The sequence below is a fragment of the Megascapheus bottae genome, chromosome 28 (genome assembly GCF_031878675.1).
Source record: "Megascapheus bottae isolate mThoBot1 chromosome 28, mThoBot2.hap1, whole genome shotgun sequence".
Taxonomy (NCBI): Eukaryota; Metazoa; Chordata; class Mammalia; order Rodentia; family Geomyidae; genus Megascapheus; species Megascapheus bottae.
This window is the reverse complement of record NC_143536.1, coordinates 8,428,176-8,445,242: the sequence shown is the minus strand read 5'-3', so window position 1 is coordinate 8,445,242 and position 17,067 is coordinate 8,428,176. Positions and strand designations below refer to the sequence as shown.

General features: G+C 44.5%; 1 protein-coding gene across 1 annotated transcript; it reads left to right on the top strand.

The window, feature by feature from the left end:
* Window positions 1–1,346: 1,346 nt before the first annotated feature.
* Window positions 1,347–14,755, top strand: Coq5 (coenzyme Q5, methyltransferase). The gene is made up of 7 exons (XM_090320269.1): window positions 1,347–1,551; window positions 4,617–4,766; window positions 6,891–7,112; window positions 10,842–10,948; window positions 11,500–11,588; window positions 12,679–12,790; window positions 12,865–14,755. Exons 1-7 carry the CDS (start codon window positions 1,350–1,352, stop codon window positions 12,964–12,966), a joined length of 984 nt encoding a protein of 327 aa, XP_090176395.1. The 5' UTR covers window positions 1,347–1,349; the 3' UTR covers window positions 12,967–14,755.
* The last annotated feature ends 2,312 nt before the right edge of the window (window positions 14,756–17,067 follow it).

The window sequence follows — 17,067 nt, the reverse complement described above, 5'->3', positions numbered from 1 at the left end:
TGCTTGCCTAGCATGCATGAAATCTTGGGTTTGATTCCATAGTGCCACATAAACAGAAAATGTCATAAGTGGCACTCTTGCTCAAGTTGTACAACACTAGCCTTGAGCACAGAGTGGCTCAGAGACAGTGCTCAGATCCCAAGTTCAAGCCTCAGGACTGACAATAAATAAATAAAACAATAAACAAATGAAGATAGACAAGCAAAGAGAAGCACATGCCTGTAATCCTAGCTACTCAGGAGGCTGAGATCTGAGGATGGCAATTAGAAGCCAGTCCAGGCACTAAAGTCTGTGAGATGCTTATCTCCAGTTAATCACTAGAAAACAGGAAGTGGGGCTGGGGCTCCAGGGACAGGGCAGTAGCCTTGAGTTGAAGAGTTCAGGGACAATGCCCAGGCACAGGGATAAAGTGGTAGCCTGGAGCTGAAGAGCTCAGGGACAGCATCTAGGCCCAGAGTTCAAGCCTCATGACAGACCCCCCCCCCCCAAAAAAAAAAAGGAAAGACAGAGAGAGAAACAGAATGAAATTATGTCATTTGAAGGAAAAGGGGTAAAATTAGAGAGGTAAAATAAACAAAATAAAACTCATAAACAAAAGTATCTGGGGCCAGGAGTTAGGCCTAGTGGTAGAATGCTTGCCTATCATCACTGAAGACCTGATTTCCATTCCTTAGTACCACACACATAGAAAAAGCCAGAAGTGGTGCTGTGGCTCAAGTGGTAGAGCTCTAGCCTTGAGAAGGACCAAAGACAAGGTTCAGACCCTGAGTTCAAGCTCTGGGAATGGCAGAAAAAAAAAAAAAGGAAAAAGAAAAGAAAAGAAAATGAAAAGTAGCTCATTTTTCCTCATCTATGAGAAGAAGGAAGAAAGTTAGTAGTAGCTTAAGGTGTGGAAGAAATACACAATAAATTTCTGATTCAAATCTTTGGGAGCCTGAGTCAGAAGAATCCTGAGTTCCAGTAAGAGTTCAAAGCCATCCTGAACTGCATAGCAAGACAGAATCTCAAAAAATACAAAACCAAATAAAAATGATGTTAATACAAATTTGATCCACAACTCCTTCCCCCCCCACCCCCCAGCAACCCCTCAGTTATGGAGCTTTGATCTCTGCGCACCCCTTCCGGTTTTCTGGTGGTTAACTGCAGAGTCTTACGACTTTAACTGCCTAGGCTGGCTTCGAACCCGGATCCTCCGAGCACAGGGTCCGGCATAGCTGGGATCGCAGGCACGAGCCACACTGGCCCTTAACTAGCAGGAGGTGGAGACCAACGGTGGCTCCAATCAGCGGGCGTCGCCGGCCTGATGACGTCACCGGCGCCCTCTCCCGTCGTGCCGCGGGCCTGCCAAGATGGCGGCCTCCGTCCGCTGTGCTCTGCGGCTCTCCGGCCGCTATGGGTGGCCGCGGGCGGCGCGGGGCTACGGCCTCCCGGGCCTTCCGAGTTCGTGGCCCCGGGGCCTGCTAGGTGCGCGGCCCTTGTCTCAAGAGAAGCCAGCAACGGAAACGCACTTCGGGTTTGAGACGGTGTCGGAGGAGGAGAAAGGGGGCAAAGGTGACAGGGGTTAGAGAGCGGGAGGGTGGGGGGGGCTGACAGTCCCGGACCCAGCTTCTGCTCCACCACCGATGGATTGGCCCACCTGTGAGCTCCAGGACAGGTGTCTGGGTCGTCCTGACTTGTAAGGACTTCCAAAGCTAATTTTTACTTATTTATTTATTTGTTTTGCCAGTCCTGAGCCTTGAACTCAGGGGCCTGAGCACTGTCCTTGGGCTTTCTCAAGGTTAGAGACCTAGCCCTTGGGACACAGCACCACTGCCAGCCTTTTCTGTGTAGGTAGTACCGAGGAATCGAACCTGGGTCTTCATGCATGCTAGGCAAGCACTCTTAACATCAGGCCAAACTCCCGGCCCTTATTTATTTATTGTGCCAGACCTGGGGCTTAAAACTCAGGGTCTGAGCTGTGCCCCTGAATTCTTTCGCTCAAGACTTAACACCCTACCACCTGAGCCACAGAGCCACTTCCGGCTTGTGTGTGGTTAATTGGAGATTAAGAATCTCATTGACTTTCTTGCCCAGGCTTGCTTCCAATTGCAATCCTCAGATCTCAGCCTCCTGAAATTACAAGACAGATTACAGGTGTGAGCCACTGACACCCGGCTTAAACTTCTAAAAAATATGAAGCACTTTCCATCAATTCTGATTTTTTTAAAAAATAGTGCTCTGTAGGTAGAAGTAATTAGCCTGATTTTATGGATGAAGCAACCGTGAAACAATGATATGAGTCACTATAGTCAAGGTTTTGCTATTAAGTGTCAGAACTGGGATTGGAATCCATTTGAGTTGTTCTCAAAGCATGTGTTTTTACCCAATATTTTTTTAACAGTGGTGAAAGGACTAGACTTAAGTGATAGTTCCTGCTTAGCAAGTGGAAGACCTAGAGTTCAAACTATAGTACATAATGCCAATCATAATAATAGGTATAATAACTATTGTTCTTTACAATGTATACTCAACATTTCACACAGTGACAAAGAGGAGACTTAGTGCTGAGTTAAATATGCAATCTAACTTGGGAACCAAGACTTAACTTGGCTTTTCACAGTAGGGCAGAACCATAAAAATAAACACACAAGTGGAAATCATGAAAAATGATCTTAATCACTGGGAAAATCGTAGTTCTCCCCTGTCCTTTAAAACTTACTGAGGGCAAGCCGGGCACAGTGCCTCACTCCTGTAATCCTAGCTATTCAGGAGGTTGAGAACTGAGGATCAAGGTTCAAAGCCAACCTGGGCACAAAAAGACTTGAGACTCTTATCTCCAATTAACCTCTAGAAAGTGGGAAGTGGGCTTGGCTGAAGGGTAGGGTGGTAGCCTTGAGCTGAAGAGCTCAGGGACATCGCCCAGGCTGAGTTCAAGCCCTATGACCCACCCAACCCACCCCCCCCCAAAAAAAAAAAAAAGAGCTGGGAATATACTTAGTGGTAGAGTACTATCCTTGAGCACAGAGAGACTCTAGGACAGTGCCCACGTGCTGAGTTAAAGCCCCAGGATTGGCAAAAACAAACAAAAAAACGACTTAGTGAACCTTGGTAGAACATAGCTTAGTATGCTCAAAGTCCTAAATACATTCATAACAAGCACAATTACAAAAGTTTGTTTTGGAGGCCAGGTACTGGAGGCTCACCACTGTAATTCTAGCTACTTGGGAGGCTGAAATCTGAGGATCATGGTTCAAAGCCAGCCTCGGCAGGAAAGTCCATGAGATTGCTCTCTAATAAACTACTCAGAAAAAGCCAAAAGTGGTGCAGTGGTTCAAGTGGTAAAGAAAAAGAGTATCAAGAACAACCCCCACACCCTGAGTTCAAGCCCCATGACTGCCACCCTCCCCCCAAAATTGTCTTGGATAGAGGAGAGTAGAGAAAGAAAGCAGCCAGATGGAAGTGGAGCTGTGGCTCAAAGTGGTAAGAGTGCTAGCCTTGACTGAAAGAACTCAGGGACAGTACTGAGGCCCTGAGTTCAGGCCCCATGACTGAAGAAAGAGAGAGCGCAGCCAGAGTTCAAATAGTAGAAAAGTGCTTGCAGAATTGAACTTCCTGACAGAGCAGGAAGAACAGTTCTTACCTCCTACAGAAACAATGGATTAGATCCAAGTTGCACTTTAGAAAGGATCTGAATATCTGAGTCATGGTACCAAAAATATTACCGTAAAGGCAGCATTGCTATCCACTTTGGACTTTGACGTTCAGTGAGAGAATTTAGGCAAGATGAGAAAAGTGATGAAAGTAATAAGAAAGTTTATTAGAAGAATACACTTTCAGCTGACTTTAAGCAGGTCATGTCAGGGGTAAGAATGATCAAAATAAAAAAAGATATGGCAAAGCCCTATAATACCAGCACTCAGGAGGCTAGGTAAGAGGATCATGAGGTCAAGGCCAGCCTAAACTACATAGTAAGACTCTGTCTCCAAACATGTCAAAAAGCTAAATGTTAGTGGCTCATACCTGTAACCCTAGCTACTCAGGAGGCTGAGATCTGAAGACCATATTCCAGAGCTGGATCCCAGGCCCTGAATTCAAGCCCCAATGCTGACAAAAAAATTTTGTCTTACATGAAGTACTTTAAGACTATAAAAAGATAATGAGGGCCAGGTATGGTGGCTCATGCCTGTAATCCTAGTTACTCTGGAGGCTGAGATTTGAGGATCAAGGTTCAAAGCCAGTCCAGTCCGCACGCACTAAAGACTGTGAGACTCTTATCTCCAATTAACCAATAGAAAGCCGGAAGTGATGTTGTGGCTCAAGGTGTAGGGCAGTAGCCTTGAGCTGAAGAGCTCAGGAACAGTGCCCAGGCCCAGAGTTCAAGCCCCACGACTGACCAAAAAAGGGACTGGAGGCCTGGCCCAGGTGATAGAGCACCAGCCAATGAGCAAAAATATCACAAATAGTGAGTTTGAGTCAGGTCTAGGACAAGAAACAAAAAGATAATGATAAAATGTAGATTTAGATACGAGGTGTTCTGGCATACTTGCACCTTTACCGTGCAAAGACAGGCAGTTTTCTGGTGGGAAAGGCTTTCTCTTTTCCCTGCCAGTCACCATTCTGTCCTTCTGCTCTCGCAGTCTATCAGGTGTTTGAAAGTGTGGCCAAGAAGTATGATGTGATGAATGATATGATGAGCATTGGCATCCATCGCATGTGGAAGGATTTGCTGCTCTCGAGGATGCACCCACTGCCTGGGACCCAACTGCTCGATGTGGCTGGAGGCACAGGTAATATCAAATTTGGGGTCCTTGGGTACCATGGAGCATCTTCTACAGAAAATACTGTCTCTTATTGGAATATGTTAGTTGATATACCATTAGTAGATCATTATAAAAACCAGGATACTTTAGGGCCGGGAGTTTGGCCTAGTGGTAGAGTGCTTGCCTAGCACGCACGAAGACCTGGGTTTGATTCCTTGGTACCTCACATACATAACAAAAAACCAGAAGTGGTGCTGAGGCTCAAGTGATAGAGCTCTAGCCTTGAGAAAGTCCAAGGCAGTGCTCAAACCAGGCAAAAAAAAAAAAAACAAAAAAAACAGGATACTTTAAAGGAAGGTATAGAAAATATCAATCAAAAGCAGCTTTGAGCTGGGTGCCAGTGGCTCACACATGTCATCCTTTGGAGGCTAAGATCTTAGGATCACAGTTCAAAGACAGCCTAAGCAGAAAAGTCCAGGAGACTCAGAAAAGTCCAGTAAAGTATCCCCTTTCCCCTCAAAAACACTGGAAGCAGAACTGTCGTCCAAGTTAATAGAGCATTAGCCTTGCACAAAAAAAAAAAGCTCAAAGTCAGTACCCAGGTCCTAAGTTCAAGTCCCAGGGCTCACACTAAAAAAGAGGCAGCATTGGTGATACCCATAGTCCGAGCTACTCAGGAGTCCAAGACCTAGGATAACGATGCTTGCTTGGATGGAAAAGTCCATAAGATTCTTTTCTTTTTTTCTTTTTTTTTTTTTCCCCAGTTGTTGGGCTTGAACTCAGGGTCTGGGCACTGTCCTTTTTGCTCAAGGATAGCACTCTGTCACTTGAGCAACAGCACGATTTCTGGCTTTTTCAGTTTATGTGGTACTGAAGAATCAAACCCAGGGCTTCGTGCATGCTAGGTGAGCACTCTACGCTATGCTCCCAGCTCAAGTCCATGAGATTCTTAATTCCAAGAAACTACCAAACAGGTAGAAGTGGAGGTATAACTTAAGTGGTAGAGGGACATCCTTGAGCAAAAAAAGCCAACGTCTTGAGTTCAAGTCCCAGCCTGGCACAGAAAATGTAAGTAACTTTGTGAACTGGGGTGTGGCTCAAGAGGCAGAGCCTAGTATTTCAAAGGCCCTGGATTAAATCCTTAGCAAAGAAAAAAAAAACAATAACAACAAACCAGTTTTGTGCTTTTCACTTTTCTAATATTTACAAAGACCAGAACTGGGGATATATCAATAATAGAGTGGCAAAATGTTTATGTAGAGAGCATAGGTCCTGAGTTCAAACCTCAATACAACCAGAAAAATCAACAACACAGGACCAGGAGTTTGGCCTAGTGGTAGAGTGCTTTCCTAGCATGCTTGAAGCCCTGGTTTCCATTCTTGAGCACCACATACACAGGAAAAACCAGAAGTGGTGCTGTGGCTCAAGTGGTAGAGCTCTAGCCTTAAGAAAGCCCAAGGAGGGGCTGGGAGTTTGGCCTAGTGGTTAAAGTGCTTGCCTAGCATGCACGAAGACCCGGGTTCAATTCCTTGGTACCACATACATAGAAAAAAGCCAGAAGTGGTGCTGAGGCTCAAGTGGTAGAGCTCTAGCCTTGAGAAAGTCCAAGGACAGTGCTCAGGCCCTGAGCTCAAGCCCAGGACTGGCAAAAAAAAAAAAAAAAAAGAAAGCCCAAGGACAGTGCTCAGGGTCTGAGTTCAAGTCCCAGGACTGGCAAAAAAGGAAAGAAAAAAAAATACAAAAACTGTTTTAAGCCATGTGTGATGGATATACCTGTAATCTCAGCAAAAGGAAGGGCTGAGGCAAGAGTATCATGAGTTCAAGTCCAGCCTGAGCCACATAGTGAAATGCCATCTCAGAAAGACAGAGAAGAAAAGCTTACTTTTGAAATTAATGCAGAATCTCTCTCTCTACCTACCTACCTACCTTCCTACCTAGATATATCATTGGTATGTTCATCATACTTTGGTACTCCTCTGGGCTTTAGGAAATGCTGGATTTTTGTTTTATTTTAATATAATTTTATTTATTTTTTATGTGATACCAAGGAATCAAATCCAGTGCCTCATGCATGCTAGGCAAGCACTCTATCACAAATCCATATTCCCAGCCTGGATGTTTGGTTTTGGTTTGTATCTTTCTTCCCCACAGGTGACATTGCATTCCGGTTCCTTAATTATGTTCAGGCACAACATCAGAGAAAGCAGAAGAGACAATTAAGGGCCCAGCAAAATTTATCCTGGGAAGAAATTGCCAAAAGGTACCAAAATGAAGAGGATTCCTTGGGTGGTTCCCATGTCATGGTTTGTGACATCAACAGGGAGATGCTGAAGGTTGGGAAGAGGAAAGCCTTGGACCAGGGCTACAAAACTGGTGAGTCTTAGGAATGCACACACCAGGAAAATACTTGTATGTGTATAAAATAAGATGGCGTGGGGGGGGGGAGTCATATCAAATGTTGAAATCCTTGCACTCCAGGTTTTAGAAACTTGCAGTTAGGGAAGAGTTGAAGGTCATTTGTGTGACTGAGCAGTAATGACATTGGTATTAGATCCTTTAGAACCTGTTTGTTGTGCTGGGTGAGTAGCCCCTGTGTGATCTCCCTAGATCATTTTTACACTTTGTTCATGTATCCGTGTTGTGCTAGCCTACCCAGATTATGAATGTCATGGCATGTCCCTTCTTGTCCACACAGTGCTAAGTAGTAAGTAATTGTTGGTGCATAATTGTTTATTATCATGCGATGATTTTTCATCATGTTTAGTTTGCTGTTTCAAACAAATTTTGAGCCTACATCATGACATAAGTATATAGAAATTTATGACTTACAGTACATGTTGCATCCTCCAGGGTTAGGATTATAGAACCACTTGTATCCAATGAGTGAGGCTGTGGATCCTGAGTAAAGCTGAGAGTCTGAGGCAGGATCTTAAGATGTTGCTACTCCATTTTCAGAGCTCTAGACAGTTACCACATCATCAAGCTTCAGATTCACCCTTCTCTGGAGAGGTAACCAAAGGCCAAACAGGATTTTGTTCAGTAACAGATCGTAAACTAGAGCTTAGTGTTTGGATCTCAGGTCTTGTACCTTGAAATCGAACTTTGCTGGGTGCAATGCCTGCACCTGGAGACTGAGCCAGGAGGATTTGAGGTCAAGACCAGCTGAGAATCTGTCTCAAAAAGAAAAATAGTTTTAGTTTCCAACAGCTCCAGGATGACCTATTCCCTTACCAGTACTAAGCAGATTTTTTTTTTTTTTTTGCCAGTCTTGGTCTTGAACTCAGGGCCTGGTCACTGTCCTTGAGCTTCTTTTGCTCAAGGCTAGTGCTCTACCACTTGAGCCACAGCTCATTTCTGGCCTGTTCTATTTAGGTAGTACTGAGGAATTGAACCCAGGGCTTCACACATGCAAGCACTCTACCACCAGGCCATGCTCCCAGCCCCTAAGCAATTTAATTTCCTTAGAACACAAGCATGCTTCTCGCGTCTCCTATAAGAACAGAACTTCAGCCAGAGGGTGTACTTAGCTAACAGCCCCTGTTAGCACTTTAGCCTCTGCTTCAGCTTTCTTGCAAGCCAGTCTCATTCTTGGAAGCTCCCGGATACAGCACTGAGCACCATTATTTTTGTTTGATTTTGTTTTGGTCAACAGCCCTGTGTGCCTATGTAGTCCAGGCTAGCCTTGAGCCTGCCACCCTCATCCCTTAACCACTGGAACACTGGGATTTTACAGGCATGATCCATCATACCTGGCCTAGGCAGGAATCCTAACAGCCAATCTTTCTCCTTCCTTCTATCAATGATTGCCTTCATTATTATACAACGTGAAAACCACAGCAAAGCTTTTGCATAAGGCTGGGAAGGTGGCTTAGTGCTAGAGTGCTTGCCTAGAATGCATGAAACCCTGGGTTCCATACCTCAATATCACATAAACAGAAAAAACCAGAAGTGGTGCTGTGGCTCAGTCAGTAGAGTGTTAGCTTTGAGCAAAAGAAGCTCAGGGACAGTACCAAGACCCTGAGTTCAAGCTCCAGGACTGGCAAAAGCAAACAGAAACTTTTGCATTGTTTTTCTACATCAGTATGGTTGGGTTTTTTTTGGTTTTTGTTTTTGCCAGTCCTGGGATTGAGCTGAGGGCCTGAACACTGTCCTTGGACTTTCTCAAGGCTAGAGCTCTACCGCTTGAGCCTCAGCACCAATTCCGGCTTTTTTCTATGTATGTGGTACCAAGGAATCGAACCCAGGTCTTCATGCATGCTAGACAAGTACTCTCCCACTAGGCCAAACTCCTGGGCCTACATCAATATGTTTTGTCAGAGAGTTCAGCTGACACAGGATCTATTCTTTCTTTCTTTTTTTTTTTTCTCTGTTAGTTGTGGGGCTTGAATGTGGGATCGAGGCACTATCCCTGAACTCTTTTGCTCAAGTTTTCTGGTGGTTAATTGGTGATAAGACTCGCCTGGATTTTTCCTGCACAGGCTGACTTTGAACTGTGATCCTTAGATCTCAGCCTATTGAGTAACTAGCATTACAGGCAGGAGCCACCAGCATTTGGCTGCCTTATCTGTTCTCTCCTCCTCAAACTTCCCTACTCTGTTTGGTATCAGCTAAGTAAGGAACTCTAGGGGCGCATTGCACACTCAAGATGATTTCTGTTCTAGCATGCAAATGTAAATGCTACCTTTGGCAGCGCCCTATCTTTTCAAGTTCATTAATGATACTGGAACTTGTGCCCTGTTGATCCAGCTTTTTAGGGCTGCTGTTCTGCCCTCTTCTCAGTTGGCAAGGTACTGCAGGAAACTAGAGTGAGAGCAAGAGGATTACCACAGAGAAAGCCCCCAGGGTCCACAGCCTTCCCCCTACTGCTCCCTCAACACCACAGTGGCTGTGGTTGTTTTAGTCCAATCCTTCCTCCTCCTCCTCCTCCTGCCCCCAGGAGCAGCTGCCTAGACTTTGCAGCCCACTTGCCCCAAGATGAAAGACTCTTTTGTTAACCATCAACACTAGGCAGAAGGCAGATAGTCACTAGCATTTTTAGACAAAGGCACCATGCTTTCTTACTCCTACTGACCAACATGCTCAGCCACAAAGAATGGAGCACAACGATACCAAGATGATCCATAGCATTCCATTTCTACAGTTGTCCCGTCCACACTTGCTCTCATGACTACAAGACACATGGATCTGAGGAGGGATTATTAAATGCTGCCTAGTATTTTGTTGTTGTTGTTGTTGTTGTTGCTAATCGTTGGGCTTGAACTCAGGGCCTGAGCACTGTCCTTGGGCTTTCTCAAGGCTAGCACTCTACCTCTTGAGCCACAGCATCACTTCTGGCTTTTTCTATGTATGTGGTGCTGAGGAATTGAACCTAAGGCTTCCTGTATGCTAGGCAAACACTCTATCATATTCCCATCCATTTTTTTCCCCCAATTCTGAAGTTTGAACTCAGAAACTCACTTGCTAGACAGGCACTCTACCACTTCAACCATGTCCCTAGTACTATATACTCTTTAGAGAGGGCAGAGAGGGGGCGAGGGAGAGATCGATTAAGATAGGGAGATTGATTTGGCTGGGTGACATGACTGAAATGACAGAGTGATTGAATCATATGCCTGAGAAGGATTTTTTTACTCCATTCCTTGCCACCCCCCACCTCCCCAAAAAAGAGATGTCCAGCTAATAAGAGATGAAGGTAGAATTCAAACCCAGGCAGCCTAACTTGGTGTTGATTGAGGATATGGCTGAGTATGTCGCGCAGTAGCAGCAAAGACCTCAGCTACTATGTTCTTGGCATTGGAGAAGACTAGTCAGGAATCTGATGGAGAAGGCAGTATGCAGTTCTTTGAGTGCACCTGGCAATTGACTTTACTTGGTGCTATCCAGACTCTGCATCATATTCCACAGGTTTGAGGGTCCAGTCCTAGAGGAGTTCCTCCACTCAGAGTCTAGCTATACTCTGGGTGCCTGGACTGCTCACATCCTAGACTGCTACAAACACACATCCAAATGCAATAAAGAATGCAAATTTCTCACATTTGATAACTCAGGATGCAAGGGAGACAGCTTCTCAGATTCAGATACAGAAATCATTTTGTCTTCCAGGACTTGCATGGATCTTAGGAGACGCTGAAGAGCTACCCTTTGATGATGACAAATTTGACATTTACACCATTGCCTTTGGGATCCGGAATGTCACACACATAGATCGGGTAGGACTGGCTGTGTATTCAGCTCATGTAACATTCTGGGTTCAGCACTTCAGTAGAATGACTTTTTTTTGTTGTTTAGGAACTTCTTCCTTTAAATTGGCAGGTTTTCTAGTCAGGAAATTGAACAAACAAATCACAGGGATAGAAGCACAACTGAGCAGGGTCTACTGGACAAGCATAAGGCCCTGAGTTCAAACCTCAATACCACAAAAAAGCATGTTATACATAGAGGAGGTCTACTGTGATTATTTATTTTATTTTGTATTTTGTAAAGCTACCAGTGTCTGGCTTCACTGTGATTCTAATTCACAATTCTAAACTTGCCCCTTATGAAGATTTACCAGTCTGTATTCATTTGACCTATCAACTCCCAGTCAGCAGACTATAATATAATATGTTGGATTATTTCTGCTGTTTCAGCTTCCCAGTTGAAAATACACAAGAGGCTTATGGGAAATAATAGAATGCACACAGAAAGTCAAGCTGTCTTGCCTCATGGCACTGGGGGAGGTCTACTGAGGAGTGAGTCCCATTTTCCTTGTTTCTCACAGGCACTCCAGGAAGCCCATCGGGTCCTGAAACCAGGAGGGCGGTTTCTTTGTCTGGAGTTTAGCCAAGTGAACAATCCCCTGGTATCCAGGTCAGCACTAACAACACAGTTTTATCTTCCTTTTCTAGCCTTCCAGTTCCCATCTTAAAATATGTAAAAAAGAACTATGCCATGAGCATGAACTTTTATTATTTTATTTTATTATCTGTTGGTCCTGGGGCTTAGACTCTGGGCCTGGGCGCTGTCCCTGAATTCTTCAGCTCAAGACCGCTTTGAGCCACAACACCACTTCTGGTTTTCTGGTGGTTAATTGGAGATGAGTCTCATGGACTTTCCTGCCTGGGCTGGCTTTGAACCTCGATCCTCTGATCTCAGACTCCTGAGTAGCTAGGATTACAGGCCTGAAACACCAGGGCCTGGCTAAGCATGAACTTTAAAAAGACAGAGTCCTACAGATCCTAAAGGACAGTGCCAACTTAGGATGTCCAAGTCACTGAGTTCTGAATGATAACATTTTGACTAGAGGCCATATTTGACTCATAAAGGTTTTTTTGGTTTTGGTTTTGGGGGGCAGTTTTTGCTAGTCTTGGGCTTTAGCTCGGCCTGAGCACTGTCCTTGGACTTTCTCAAGGTTAGAGCTCTAGCACTTGAGCCTCAGCTCCACTTCCAGCTTTTTTCTATGCATGTAGTACCAAGGAATTGAACCCCGGTCTTCGTGCATGCTAGGCAAGCACTCTACCACTAAGCCAAACTCCCGGCCCCTATTTTATTTTTTTTTATTTATTTTTTTTTTTTTGTCAGTTGTGGGGCTTGAACTCAGGGCCTGTGCCCTCTCCTTGAGCTTTCTCACTCAAGGCTACTGTTCTACCACTTTGAGCCACAGTACCATTCCCATTTTCTGGTGATTAATTGGAGTTAAGAGTTTCATGAACTTTCCTGCCTGGATTGTGATCCTTAGATTTCAGCTTCCTTAGTAGCTAAGGATAACCCACCAGCACCAGGGTAAGTTTTGACCCTTGGCTTTTTTCTTCACTGAGAAAAGAATCTAGAATACAAGGTCTCTCCCTCTCTCCCTCTCTCCCTCTCTCTTTCTCTCTCCCTCCCTCCCTGCTGTACCAGGGGATGAGTCCAGGACATGTTTCTAAACTTAATGTTTTGCCTTTTTGTTTTGTTTATATAGGCTTTATGATCTCTACAGTTTCCAGGTCATCCCAGTCCTGGGAGAGGTCATTGCAGGAGACTGGAAATCCTATCAGTACCTTGTGGAGAGCATCCGGAAGTTTCCACCTCAGGTACAACAATGTCTATAGCATGAAACAAAGGCCCTAAAGCTGAAATCCTTGCTCTATCTTTCCTTGTGTTTTAGGAAGAGTTCAAGGAAATGATTGAAGACGCAGGTTTTCAGAAGGTCACTTATGAAAGTCTAACTTCGGGCATTGTGGCCATCCATTCTGGCTTCAAACTTTAACTCCTTTCCTATCTGGAGAGTGAAGCAGTCATAACCTGCTGAAGCTTGGCCCTGAGGAATAAATCTGGCTGATGAAACAGCCATTGAGCATCTCCTCATAACGTTATGAACTCCTGTTCTCCACCTGGAAGAAACTAATTCTTGTCCTTTTTTTTTTTTTTTTTCTCTGTCATGGGGCTTGAACTTAGGGCCTGGGTGTTATTCCTGAACTCTTTTTGCTCAAGGCCAACACAGTACCACTTTGAGCCACAGCTCCACTTCCAGTTTCTCTAGTAATTAATTGGAGATAAAGAGCCTCACAGACTTTCCTGCCTAGGCTGGCTTTGAACTACTAACCTCAGATCTCAGCCTCCTGAATAGCTAGGATTACAGGTGTTAGCCACCAATACCAGGCTTCTGTCATTTTTTCAGTTTTGCAGTTAAAGTCTGCTCAGGCCCTTTCTCTGAAGTATTTGGTCGTTCTTTTTTTTTCTCTCAAGGCCTGTTAACTTTCTTGGTAGTGCAATGTGGAGTTTAGGTAAAAACCAGCACTAGGGTCGGGGGTTTAGCCTAGTGGTAGAGTGCTTGCCTAGCATGCTCAAAGACCCGGGTTCGATTCCTCAGTACCACATACGTAGCAAAAAGCCAGAAGTGGTGCTGTGGTTCAAGTGGTAGAGCCCTAGCCTTGAGAAAATCCAGGGACAGTGCTCAGGCTCTGAGCCCAAGCCCAGGACTGGCAAAAAGAAAAGAAAAGAAAACCCACCGAACTTATTTAAAAAAAAAAAAAAAAAAAACCAACACTAAAGCACCATTTTGAAGTATATTTTTAATTTTTCTAATAGTGTTGCTTTCCAGAGAAATAACAGATCACTGGAATCCAATGATAATTTGAAACAGAAAACCAGAATCAATCACTGAGCCTAACACTGGGTCTAGGGCTAAAAGCTAAGGTACAAGTCAGAGTCCTAAGTCAATACTAGACTTGTAGGCTGGTGTGTATAGCTTGCTGGTAGAACATATGCATAGCACGTATAAGGTGCTAGGTTCAAAACTTAACACCAAAGCTGGGCACAGTGACTCACACCTGTAATCCTACTCAGGAGGCTGAGATCTGAGAATCATAGTTCAAAGCCAGCCTGGGCACCAAAGAATGTGAGACTATTATCTCCAATTAATGACTAGAAAATGGGAAGTGGGGCTATGGCTCTAGGGATAGGGCAGTAACCTTGAGCTGAAGAGCTCAAGGACAACATCCAGGCCCAGAGTTCAAGCCCAATAACTGGCAAGAACGAAAAAAAAAATCAAAACTTAGCACTGAAACAATAAAAGAATTGTGGGGAAAAGGCGGAGAGGGGCTGGGAGAGTGGCTTGGTGGTAGAGTGCTTGCCTAGATGCACGAAGCTCTGGGTTCGACTTATTGGTTCCACATACACAGAAAAAGCCAGAAGTGGTACTGTGGCTGGAGTGGTAGAGCACTAGCCTTGAGAAAGCCCAAGGACAGTGCTCAGGCCCTGAGTTCAAACCCCAGGACCAGCAAAAAAATAATAATAATAATTGTGTTACTGAGTAAATGAGTCTATATTTGGGGTTATATTTGTCTTTTTTTTCTTGACCTGGGTGAGAAAAATAAATGTTTTTATTATTCTTTCAGACTTTTATCAACACTCTATTGTGTCCTTTATGTTTGTCATAAAGAAAACCACTGGTGACTAAATCCTTGTCACTAAATATAAACAGCTCTTGATTTCATGTGCTATATAGGAAACTTATCAGAAAACATTTGATAAAAGGGTTTTATAGCACTTCAAAAGGTTTGAAAAGTATTTTTGTATGGAGCCTAACATGTCCAATATTCAAGTATGGATTTGGGTAGAGCTGGTTCTCCTAACTGCAGTTCAATTCAGTGTTAAAAGAAGCCACTAGCTGTTTTTTGTTGCTGGTCATGGGACCTGAACTCAGAGCCTGGGTGCTGTCCCTGAGCTATTTTGCTCAAAGCTAGTGCTCTACCACTTTGAGCCACAGAGTCTGTGAGACTCTATCTTCAATAAACTACTCAGAAAAGCTGAGCAGCTCAAGTGATAGCACACTAGCTTTGAGCAGAAGCAGCTCAGGGACAGCACCCAGGCCACGTTCAAGCCCCAAGAGACAGGAAAAAAAAAATAAAAAGTGGTGGACAGGGCTTTACTGACAAATTGTAGAAATCAGCAGAAACAGAGTGAAAAAATAGGAGACCCAGACTTTTGCAACTTCCTCCAGATCAGAGTGGGTTGTTTTAGCTTCTGGAACACATTTCCTTTCTACCTACCAAGGCTGACTCTCATATGTGTATTTCCTTAAGACTGCAGTCTCCTTACAGATTGCTGGAGCCCTTTGATGGTACTCTTTTTTTTTTTTTTTTGCCAGTCCTGGGCTTGAACTCAGGGCCTGAGCACTGTCCTTGGACTTTCTCAAGGCTAGAGCTCTACCACTTGAGCCTCAGCACCACTTCGGCTTTTTTCTATGTATGTGGTACCAAGGAATTGAACCCGGCTCTTCGTGAATGCTAGGCAAGCACTTTAACCACTAGGCCAAACTCCCGGACCCTCATTCACAGCTTTAATTGGGAATTTAGTTGCCTTTTGTCCCCCAGAGCTGAGGACTGAACTCACGGCCTTGCACTTAAGGCAAGTGCTCTTATGCCTAACTAAATCCCCAACCCCCAATTGGTCAATTTAAAGAAACAATTCACATGTTAACTTTACTACTAATTAAAAGCATAGTTGGGCACTAGTGGCTCACACCTGCAGTTCTTACTCAAAAGGCTAAAATCTGGACTTTTTTCTTACTAGGGAGGGGATAGGAATGAGCAGGATAGTATAGGGTTTGCATTCCCTTCAGGGTCTTTCACTTGATAGATCACGAGTCACACCTCTAGCCCTTTCCATGTTTTTTTTTTTTTTTTTTTTCTCCCAGTCCTGGGCCATGAACTCAGGGCCTGAGCACTGTCCTTGGACTTTCTCAAGGCTAGAGCTCTACCACTTGAGCCACAGCACCACTTCTGGCTTTTTTCTGTGTATGTGGTACCAAGGAATTGAACCCGGGTCCTTGTGCATGCTAGGCAAGCACTCTACCACTAGGCTAAACTCCAGGCCCTTGTTTTTTTTTTTAATTAATTTTTTTGCCAGTCCTGGGCTTTTGAGCTCAGGGCCTGAGCACTGTCCTTGGACTTTCTCAAGTCTAGAGCTCTACCACTGAGCCTCAGCACGACTTCCGGCTTTTATTTTTCTATGTATGTGGTATTGAGGAATTTAACCCGGGTCTTCGTGCATGCTAGGCAAGCACTCTACCACTAGGCCAAACTCCTGGCCCCTCCATGTTTTTGTTTTTTTTTGTTTTTGTTTTTTTGCCAGTCCTGGGCTTGAGCTCAGGGCCTGAGCACTGTCCTTGGACTTTCTCAAGGCTAAAGCTCTACCACTTGAACCTCAGCACCACTTCCGGCTTTTTTTCTATATGTGGTACCCAGGAATCGAACCCGGGTCTGCATGCATGCTAGGCAAGCACTTTAACCACTAGGCCAAACTCCCGGCCCTTCCATGGTTATTTTTGAGGTGGGATTTCCTTGTGTCCTGCCTAGGTGTGGGCTGGGACCCCAATTTTTTAGACATCCTGTCATAGCTGGGATGACTGACTTGCACCACCATAATAAACAGCTTCTTCCATGGAGATGGGGTTCTGCAAGCTTCTGACCTTCAACAGGATAGGTGGAAATTGAAGATATTAACAGTACGAAATTGGGGTAGGAACATAGTTCAGTAATGTGTTTGGCATGATCAACTTCCAGGATTGAATCAGACTTATGAGCTGGATGGTGGTGGCACAAGGATGTAATCCTATTTGAGAGGCTGTGGCAGGAGGGTTACAGGCTAACCTGAACAACAGAGCCAAGACCGTGTCTTAAAAAGGTCACCAAAAAGTCACACAGAAGTAACCACTAAAACATGGTGGCTCATGCCTGTAGTCCAAGCTACAAAGGAGGCTGAGATCTGGGGATCGAGGTTCAAAGCCAGCCTAGACACTTAAAAAAAGAGATTCTTATCTCCAATTAATCACCAGAAAACTGGAAGTGGTGCTGTGGCTTAAGGG

Coding starts and splice junctions, on each gene's coding strand:
- Coq5 (XM_090320269.1), top strand. CDS start 1,350: ATGGCGGCCTCCGTCCGCTGTGCTCTGCGGCTCTCCGGCCGCTATGGG. Junction 1,552..4,616: donor GGAGGAGAAAGGGGGCAAAG/GTGACAGGGGTT, acceptor CTGCTCTCGCAG/TCTATCAGGTGTTTGAAAGT. Junction 10,949..11,499: donor ATGTCACACACATAGATCGG/GTAGGACTGGCT, acceptor TGTTTCTCACAG/GCACTCCAGGAAGCCCATCG.